Consider the following 11,176-nt stretch of genomic DNA (forward strand, 5'->3'; position numbering starts at 1 on the left):
TGTCTGGATATTGTACGCCGATCGTCGACCCTCGCTTGTTCCACGGATTGCTCTGTCTTGCCTCTGCCATACCTGTTTGCTGTCTCCCGACCCTGCCTGTATGACCACGTTTTACAATAAAGCTTTGCAAATGGATGCGCACGTCTCACGTCTTGTCAGCCCCGTAACACCATCTGTGAGATGTCAGATCGCACAAGCATAAAATGTCCATATTTGGGGAATATATAAAAGAACAGTTGCAGATGCATTGAGTGCTGAGAAGTTGAAAGATCACAGAAATGTCTGTGTTCTAGAGAACAATAACCCCACTGACTTGTCAATTCATGCTGAGCTCCAGGTTGAGAATAAGGACACCACACATACTCTTTTGACCCTCCCTCTCTTGAGATCTCCATTCCCTTCCCCATATTCCTTTTTAAAAATGCTTGTTTACCATCCCACCACCCTCATTTCTCTCGCCCAACCCCACATCCACCACCTCATTAGTCACGTCTTCGTTTCCATTCTCTCTTCATTCTTGTGGTTCCATCCTCAGATGAGACGTCGCGTTCGTTTCTCCACAGACTCAAGTCCTCATGACTGTTTCCCCTCGGCTGCAGTTTTCCATCAAACCAGAAGGCCAGGAGGCCAAATGCTAATCTCAAACCAAAATCACTTTTCCTGTCCACACAAAACACCGCCGTTGTGGAAGAGAGATGGGTTGTGGAACAGAAAATGACCCCCCTGTTCATGGGTCAGAAATCCACGCAGCACTTCATTACTTCACAACGCTTTCCTCTGTTCAGACTCTCTCTTTGTGTCACCTTTTGTGTTCAAATCAGCTTTATTACTTAATGTAATTCTCAATGTCTTGAAAAGGAACCACAAAACTGGGTCTTGGGTTAAAAATTACATTAAATGCATGATTATCTCTATTAGCACAGTAACCCTGCTGTTTAAAATATTATGCATGCATACATTTCCATAATAGATGCAGCAACCTGAATGAAGTCATGAGCGGATGTTCATTATTGTCATGCATGCCAACAGCAATGAACAAAGTCATTATCTTAATCAGTATGTTCACCTTGTTTTCCAGTAGATTAATTTCAAGTAATTTAATTTACTTTCAGTAAAATTGTATACAGTATTATATAGATACATTTTTAAAAAACATGTTCAGAGAACACAAATTTAAATTGAACTGAATGTGAATTTAATTGAAATTATATGTTAGAATTTCTTTTATACTTACCCAAACTGCCTTTATTTGATTAAAATGCCATAAAAACTAAAATTTTGAAATATTATTACAAATTAAAATAGCTATTTTAAAACATTTTAATGTTTTATTTTATTCCTGTGATGGCAAAGATGAATGTTTACTTAAATTGTTTGTGGAAACAGAAGCCTTTTTATTTTGAATCAAAACTACAAAAGAACAGTATTTATTTCTAATAGAAATCATTTGTGACATTATAGATCTCTCTAATGTCGATGTTTTGATTAACGTAATGCATCCATACTGAATAAAAGTATTTCTTTTTTATTTTAAAAAAAACAAAAAACAAATCTTACCGACTCTAAACCTAACCCTAACCCTCTCTACATTTCAAAAGATTTATGTTTAAAACAAGGGGGAAAAACTAAAACATTTTGCTTGTGGTGTAAGAAAAACAGTTCAATTGCAGTTTTAAAAATGAGAGAATATTATTCAAAAGCAAGGCAAAAAATAATGATTAAGTAAATAATATTTTGTAGTGAAGCTGGATTACAACTGGATTACACCACTGCTTGTTCCAACACAAAAATTCAAATCCATTCAGTGCTCACATGGTTCTGATTTGGATAAATGCATATTTCCATCAACTAGTGAAGAGTTGTTTGTTTTTCTATCATCACAAATTGCTGTTGGGAAAATAGTTTGCTATTTCCTTTTGAAACAAAACTTGGATATCTACTGTGTGAGATATTCAAGATCTGTTCAATCAAAGCTTCTTTGATCATAATTTTCCCACAGGAAAAAAAATCTCATGGCTTCTGTTTGTCTTTTTTTTTTTGTCCTCTGCTGTTTGTTGAAACAAACTTTGTCTTCCGTATTGTTTTCTTTAATTTCATCTTTAAAAATACATTTAACTAACCTTACAGTCTCATAGCTCATTTAGATTACAGCTTTAATGTTTATTTAGAAAACGTAATATTAAACACATCACAACTCCTGTAATATCTGTGTTGCAATATTTCCCAGACATCTGTGGTGGATTTTTATATGAAAGTCTTGTTGCTCAAAAAAAAAAAAAAAAAAAAAAAAAAAAAATATATATATATATATATATATATATATATATATATATATATAAAAATAGCTCAGCTCTAGTTGTGGAATCATGAGTGTTACATCACAACCATGATGAAAAGTCATATTTACACCCTGCAGTGTCAGTATGACTTTACATGAGGTCAAAATTATTTTCTCTTTGGCCTCTTTTCCCAAAAGGCATTGCTGCAACAATCATGCTCAGAGTCAAAGAATGAATCTCTCAGCATAAATCAGAATATGTGTAATGGAAACCAAATGAGCTTCTAGCCAGTGTCCATATTTCATTTGGCAATGTGAAAATTTAAGTTATACTACTGGTGTGTGAGAAAGTGCATTGCCTGTTGTGAGCAATTTCAGCTTGGTCTCATCTTTCAAATCCAAAGAGTACAATTCAGCCTAACATGTTTTATGAATAATGAAATCCCCTTGCCAAAGCAGCAAGTTCGTCAATATTGCCATATCAATTGAGAACATTGAACAGGAGGATTGCACAGAGTCTTTGCTTGCATAGATATTGCAAGACATATTAAAGTGGTAATGCTCCGGTTACTCACGTAACCTCGGTTCCCTGAGATAAGGGAACTCCCGTTGCATCCTCAAATTTCATTGACGACTGCTAATGGGGAAACTCCTGTTTACTCTTTTACTGATGCCAGATTGGTTAACGTTTCTGTACTGCACAAACCAATGGCGCTTGAGGCCGCCAAAGGGGGGGAGCCGACTTGCTATATAAGTCGGCCCAAAGCGCCATTTTCATCAGAATCAACGACTGAAGCGACAGCCATTGAGTCGCGTGCAGCTATAGCACGGCCTGTTACGCAACGCGTTCCCTTATCTCAGGGAATCAAGGTTACGTGAGTAACCGGAGCGTTCCCTATCGAAAGGGAACTCCTGTTGCATCGTCAAATTTCCTTGACGACTGCTAATGAAGAGCGCATCGGGACCAGTAGCGCCATGCTATAAGCAGAAGCAGAACTAAGCCTGCTCCGCGAGCTCAGCTCAGGCACACTCAGAGTGGGCCCCATGAGTCCAGAAGTATCTAGGGTCTGCTTATCATAAGCCTTGTTCACCCGATTTGTAGTCGTCAATGAAATTTAACAACGCAACGGGGTTCCCTTTCGATAGGGAACGTTATTGTTGTTGTTGTTTTGGCTAAATCACATTTTAGATAGGATGTCAACAACAGCTTATAAATAATTTTATTTACTATGTACAGATAAGTGCAAACTAATATGTATTATGTTTATTGTTCTTTAATTCTAACATTATAACATGAATTGCAGTGAAACTGTTATACAGTTGAATTTATTTATACCATAATCCCACAGACTTTTAAGGCCATTGCACATTGAGTCCGCAATTTGCGTAAAATTTACGAAAGCTTATGAATAAGCCCATTCATAAGCCTATGGGAGTGTGGCAACTCTGTTTCTCAACGGCTCTGGTCCAAACGAGCCGTTCGTTGTAGTTCTTGAAAATGATTTTTTTTTAAACAAAATATTTCCCTTTGGAGTGGACTTTGAGATTTGTAAGATTTGTAATTGTAGATATTTTTATGCCCAAACATACACACTACACACTGACTAAAATTCAAAAAGTGAAAAAGCATAATAGGACCCCTTTAGTATTAAATATATAATTTAAATACAGCTCAATATAATGTCTACGGTTCAAACTGAGAAAAAAAACACTTTATAAAATGGCAGTTCAAGAGTTCACTGACATTTGGAAACAAAACAAAAAACTATTCTCACGTCTATGTTTATGGAATTTCAAAAACTTGTGTCACCCAGGGCAAATCAATCAAAACTAAACACACAGGTGCTGTTTTCCACCTGCTTTTCCCCTTGGTGATTAATAAAACATGTCTTTTTAGTTATATCTGGTAACACAGTCACACTTAAACACATACTAGCCCCGAGGTATTGTGAATCAATGTCACTCCTGTTGAGAAACTCATGACAGGTAACAGCAGTGTCCTGAGAGACCCATGATTCCAGTCAGAAACAAAACAAAGGAGTGTTCAAACTGGGGGGGGTTCACCTGCAATAGCACTACAGTCTTTTACTTTGGAAAAAGTGCTGGTCTGAATTGAACCAATGGTGACAGACAGGCCTGAGACGTAAGTGAGTAGGTCCATCTAGTGGGGAAAAGTGTAAACCAGCATAGAATGAACCTTAGACCAATGATCTGCTGTTCTGTGTTCAGTTACATCAGCTTACAATACTGTTTTTTACTGTTTGGAGACAGTAAAAAAACATTTCCATAGAAATTCATACATTCAGCAAAGACTTAAATTTATCTTAATAAAGACATTTATAATCTTACAAAAGATTTATATTTCTAATCATCCTGAGAAATGTATCTTAGTTTGCGAAAAAGAAAAAAAAATTAAGCAGCACAACTGTTTACAAAAATTAATAATAAGAAATGTTTCTTGAGCACCAAATCAGCTTATTAGAGTGATTCCTGAAGGATCATGTGACACTGAAGGCTCTACTGAAAATGCAGCTTTGCCATCAAAGAAATATTAATATTTCACAATATTGTTTTTACATATTGATTAAATATGTAATATGTAATAAATGCAGAAAAAAATTTATATGTATGTGTGTATGTATACATATACATATACATATACATACATATATATATTTATATATATATATATATACACTATATTGCCAAAAGTATTGGGTCACCCCCTTCTAATGAACATGTTTGACTACTTTAGTAATTTCTATGAGTACAAATCTTAATGTTTAAGCATATAATGATATTCTAGGGAATTGTGTGCTTCTAATTTTATAGCAACAGTTTGGACAGGACCCTTTTCTATTCTAACATGACAGTGTCTCTGTGTATAAGGCATGGTTCAAAAAGAAATGATTGATTCAGTCAGTGTGGAAGAACTTGACTGGTCTGCAGAAAGCCAAGTCCTAATCCCAGCTGAACACCTCTGGTGTGACTTTAAATGCATACCTTGAGCCAAAAACTCATCACCAAACACCAATGACTTGTACATAAGGGTACTGTCATTTTAGACACGTCCAAAAATGTTGCAACAGAGATGTAAATACAATTTTTAAATACATTAATTATGTTTCCATCTTTGTTGCCACAGTTTTGTTAGTGCCTTTTTCTGTTCTAAAGAAAGGGTGTCCCAACACTTTTGTCCTTATATGTCTATACAAGTCATTGCTGTTTGGCGATGAGTTTTTGGCTCAAGGTCTGCATTTAAAATCACACCAGAGGTGTTCAGCTGGGATTAGGACTTGGCTTTCTGCAGACCAGTCAAGTTCTTCCACACTGACTGAATCAATCATGTCTTTTTGAACCACTGTCATGTTAGACTAGAAAAGGGTCCTGTCCAAACTGTTGCTATAACATTAGAAGCACACAATTCCGTAGAATATCTTTATATGCTTAAACATTCAGATTTGTACTCATAGAAATTACTAAAGCAGTCAAACATGTTAATTAGAATACTTTTGGCAATATAGTGTATGTATGTGTGTGAGAAAAGAACAAGTTGTGCCAGTATTTATTTATTTTAAAAAAAGAAACCTGCCACAGCTCTCAAATATTATTTACCTTTATTCAAATAAGGTACATCAAGATTACCAAAGGGAGAAGGATTTTGGTGAATACTTTTGTGAATTTAAATTTTGGGCTGTCCTTTAGACAAAGCTATCATATGACTTCAGAACTCTTGGCAAATGGCATTTGTGGCATTATTTGGACTACTGTAATGGACTTTTTATGATGCTTTCATTGTTAAAAATAGCTTATTATACCACCCTCTGATCTACAAAAACAAGGAAAATCACATCGTTTTGGAACAATATAAGGGTGATGAATGATGACATTTTTGGGTGAACTATCCCTTTAGTACCTTTATCATTTAAATCACTCTGCAGTCGCTCCTGCTGTCAGCCTTAACTTTAGTTGTCAACATCAAATCAGAATTTTGACACCTTTGTAGCAGGAATTCTCTCCATGTTTCTCTTCAGCGCTTTGCTCAGCGTGTTTAAAATGATGTCTTTGTTGTTCAGAATGTTGTAGGTGGTGAGGCTGCTCAGCTTCTGGAAATCCTCTGGTTTGTATGTAAGGTTGAGAGTGGAGAATGGACTTGACAAACTGGTGAAATCAACATCAAAATCTCCTTCCTTTATCTCTGCCTTACCCTCTCTCTTCACTCTTGCCACACAAACACAATCACTTTTTTCATTGATAGAAATTTAATTGATAGAGTTGTGGCATTCTATGCTAAATTCAAGTGCAATTATGAATTAAATGAATGCCTTTTTATTCATATAATGAAAATCAGTGGGGTCCAATTATGTTTGGGATCTACTGACAATCATTGCATGGAAAAAAACAGCTGAAACATTCTTCAAATTATCTAAATGATGGTAGATTGCCCATTTTTGAGTGAACTACTGTTAAAAATTATGGTAATAGTAAAGGTTAAAGTTGCCGTTACTCCCCAGGAGACTTGAACTGTTTGAATGAGATATTGATCAGTGGAAAGTGAATCACTATGGGAACATCTGGATTCTCTTTATCTTCAAACACATAAACTTCCTTAATCGGCTCAGACTCCAACTTTTTGTAATCGATCTTTGGAAATGAAATCTTGCGATCAGCGCAATGCTCCTGAGTTTGCTTTATGACCTATCGACACACACGGAAACAACAGAATCTTATTTTCTTAGAGATCTTTCTCCTTGTAATCTGGTCTGGGTCCCAAGAGTAGTTCAGAGACCGAATGACGTCTGCACGTCTGTTAGAGCATAACACAGGAGGAAATCCTGACTTGATAACAAAAGCAGAGTCAACCAGGCCATGTGTGGCGTCTGCTGGTGTCAGGGAGTTTGGGAAGGCGTTTGAATGTGTGTCTGCAGAAAGTCCACTTTATAATTGATCATTTCCAAGTTTGATTAAACTGACTCAAAAGGGGAATAGCACTAATTAGGCTGTACTCGACAGCATAAATGATGTTCTGACCTTTCCATGGGGTGAAGTCACAGTTGTAGTTCCTGTGCAGGTGGAAGCCTCTAAGGAAGTTGAACACTTGGCTGATAATGGGGCGGCTGGTCAGAAAGACGCTTAGCTTTTTTGCCAAGTCAGTCTTCGGGCTGTCCTGAAGTGGGTCCGACGTTGATGGTTTGTCATCTGTGTCTACAGTTAAGGAAGAATGATATACTGACCCAGTAACAAGCCATTGTACCCCTAAAAAGTAAAATTTTTGCACATTTTTTCTAGGAGTGCGAGTTTGAATAAGGAACTAGGTTATTTTTGCTCATTAATAAAGCTGAAAGGCAACCAAGCTTTTGAGAAGCAACACAGGGACTTTTACTCACCGATATTGCTTTCCTCTTACCTGTGTGGTTCACTTCTTCCCCAGTTTTGCTGGCCCAGGATGGGATCACTCCTGTAATGCGACTCCAAAGCTGAGTCAGGCTCAGAGAAATAACACTGCTCCACATTCCTGCAAACACAACACATTTTGACTAACATTTTAAATACAACCAATCACTATCTCTAACTTTGAATTGTTTACCATTAATTAACCATTAATTAAGTTAAGTATTTTCATGTATTTACCCAATAGAGAGTAAATTCCAGTTTCAGGGAGTTTCTTGATCATGTGGCCGAGATAATATTCACTCCCAAAGTTCTGTGCAGGTATGAAGGCACCATATTTGATAAATCTAACCTGATATGGGGTGAACTCACACCATTCTGAATAAGAAAAGAGCAAAGAGAAACATAAGTACTTTTTGTTGCTCTCAATACATATAATTGATCTGGTGAGGAACAAACATAATTAACTTGTAGGATAGGAAGCATCAAGCAAATTAAACCAGCCAAAGTGAATTAAAATCCATTCTTACTAGTCTCTGTGGTACAGCCTGTCTTCCTATTTTTCATGTTGAGAGCTGTGTAGATGGGAAGAGGGTTCTGCCCCTTTGATAGTGCCATCTGCTGATCAGATAGTGTACCCATTTCTTTCTGAGGAAGCAAATGTATTTTGTTTCTATGAAATCAATGGTATTCAGGTACCTTTCCTTGAATGAGGTATTCTATAGCCAGACCCCACATGTCAATCAGAGATATGAGTAGTCCTTCTTTCTCTTCCATCTTCTCTTTGTAGTGCCGTAGCTGCTCGGGGGAAAATATACTGAACACACTTTTAGAGATCTCCTTCTTTACAGACTCCATGCCTCCATTTAGGTCATTGTTTGACCAGTTAGCATCACCATAAAGAGAAGCCATAGTCCTATGAGACAATGATGAAAGTCTGGTGTTTAATGACATGATCTCCAATGTAAAATCTGGGTTTTGGTTTTGAAGCAAAGCCTATACTTTGATGAAGCACCGATTTAGAAATAGACAGACCTGTAGTGCTCCTTATACTCACCAGGTGGAGCCAGACACCCCTGTGATGTAGCTGACCTTATCAAGAAGCTGGAGTTTCTGCAGAGCTCTTAGGCCTCCAAATGTGCCAGTCATCGCTCTGGTCCCACCCCCAGAACACACAACAGCCACCAATGGGACCTGAGCAGTCACATCACTCTTATAAATATATTTATTTTTCATAAATTATTCAATTATTACATGTATTAATTCAAATAATATAAAGAATAGAATATAAATTAAATAAAAATTGATGGGGAAAATAGTAAAACTGCATGTCAGGTGACTCTGCCAGGAAGTGTGTGTCTGTTGAATGTGTTTTGCTCAAGTTTGTGTTTGTTTTCTTGCCTTGCTGGGTTCAGGTGCAGAGCTGAGATTCAAAGCTTTCTGAAGAGCTTGTGACATGACTTTGCGTCTCTTCAACAGAAAATTATTTATGACAATTACTAATGTGCACTACATGGTTAATAACACCATTATTGTTTTCAGCTGATAATATTTTCACTCACTTGACAGTCATTTCAAACTCCACCAACAGCTTTCTCTTTTTATGGTTTTCTAAACAGAATTTTGACCTTCTCCACCTTTTTCATATGCCCTATGACACGTTGCATGAATTATGTGCATAGCTTCTGTTAAACTGTTAACAATCAGCTAATTACTGCACTATGAATGCAGTAATAAGTAATTTCAAAAACTGGGTACATTGAAGTCACATTATACTATTCATTCATTACTTATTTACCAGGGCAATGGAACAAATTTAGCCATTGGCTGACAATTTACCAAGTTTCTTGGGATATTTTGGGGATTAAAATTGGGTTAAATAACTATACTGGTCACTCGTATAGAATTACTTTGCTGTTATTCCAGCAATTTCACTGTTAGTGACAACACCAGCATGTCAGTCGTCACTTGTTATTCAAGAACAAGGGTGTAGAATCACTTCATACTCTCAGCTGAGATTGGAAGGGCAACAAAACCTTTCAGTCATGAAAACCTCAGTAATGTCAAAGTTTTTTTGCAGCTGTCTGAACAGATTTGCTCACCTTGACACCGCTGTTAACTCTGAAACCAAAGGTTTCACTCCATTTTGGTATATTACTGTTTTTCACAGTCTTGGTGCGATGGCAGCAGGTGCTGGCCGTGGGTAACTTTAAGACGACGTAGCAGTCACATTTAGACACTGGAGAGAGAGAGAAAAGTCTGAGATACACTAAGCACTTGTTAGATGAAGTCTGTTGTATAATACACCCAGAACATCTGTTTAAAAGCTTTTTTATAATTGTTTTATTTATACCACAAGTCACAATGTTTTTGAGGGCTGATGGACTCACAAAGGTCATACGACTACTGTCATACGATTGAATTTTCCCTGCAGCTCTGTGACACTGCAGGTTCCAGTACGGCATGAACTCTTTCTGTGAAACACAATGAAATTAAACTGGTTTAGACAGATGTTGCAGTATTTTCATCTGAAATTGTAACATCAACCTATGAGGAAGTAAAATGGCATGGAACATGTGAATTTAGTGTGGAATATGTGAAGTGAACTCTCCAGGCTATACTAAAATGCAAATATCTTTGAAAATAACTAAATACATTTATTTGATATATTTCACTGTATTGTTTTTTTATATATATAAATTGCTCTGCTTTCTTTTTTATAAAACAAATTCTCAAACTGATTCACAAAATAAATTAAAAATGATCTGTTTTACAAAAAACCTTATGTATGTAAGGCCTATGATGAATCAGTTCCAAAACTCAACACAAAACCAGTCCTAATTGAATAAAACAAGCTGACAAAAAGATTGGTACCAATATTAGGTGATAATATTGCATAATATGAGATTTATAAGATGATTTATCATTTTTGACCGGTAACACCACAAGTGTAACAAGGTTGAAAAACATAAAAAAAAATGCTTAAAGAAAATGAAAAATTTTTGTGGTGCAAGTAATTATGCCCTGTATGGAAAAAAGTCAGTAAATCTTAATCCAATGCAAGTAAAATTTTCAGGAGAAAAAAAATCCCTTTCTGATTTACATTGATTCTAAGTTACATTGGCCCGAATAACATGCTATGTATTTTATGTGTGGAACACCACTCATAATATGTGTCTACTACCTGATCACAGGGAATCGCAGCAAAAAAAAAAAAAAAAATCTTCAGTGCATAATCTTCAGTCATATTGGCCAGACTGCCATGTATTTGGAATACGAAGTCTGTGCTTAATTAGCTAATCAGAAATACCTTTGCACACTAGTGATGTCTGCAAATAAATAAAAATAAACAAATATTTTAATTAATAAATCAGGTTTAATTTGGTTGCCAAAGTAGTGGTCTTAACCTACTAAAACTGTTTTTGTTGTTAAAAATTGGTGCCTAAAAGTTTTTAAATAAAAACATAGTGCCAACATTACAACCAACAAAGTTATACAAACAAAGTA

The 11,176-nt window shown here is 36.1% G+C and overlaps 1 protein-coding gene across 1 annotated transcript; it reads right to left on the minus strand.

Moving 5' to 3' along the window:
- Positions 1-6,261: 6,261 nt before the first annotated feature.
- On the minus strand, positions 6,262-10,134 carry LOC306850442 (cytosolic phospholipase A2 zeta-like; the record flags this gene model as incomplete). Its single annotated transcript, XM_079386097.1, has 12 exons — positions 6,262-6,499; positions 6,786-6,922; positions 6,989-7,200; positions 7,310-7,483; positions 7,686-7,793; positions 7,910-8,047; positions 8,200-8,317; positions 8,369-8,585; positions 8,727-8,863; positions 9,071-9,178; positions 9,772-9,908; positions 10,023-10,134. 12 exons carry the CDS (start codon positions 10,132-10,134, stop codon positions 6,262-6,264), a joined length of 1,836 nt encoding a protein of 611 aa, XP_079242223.1.
- Positions 10,135-11,176: the final 1,042 nt, after the last annotated feature.

This window comes from Barbus barbus (assembly GCF_936440315.1).
Source record: "Barbus barbus genome assembly, chromosome: 30".
In the NCBI taxonomy this organism is placed as follows: domain Eukaryota; kingdom Metazoa; phylum Chordata; class Actinopteri; order Cypriniformes; family Cyprinidae; genus Barbus; species Barbus barbus.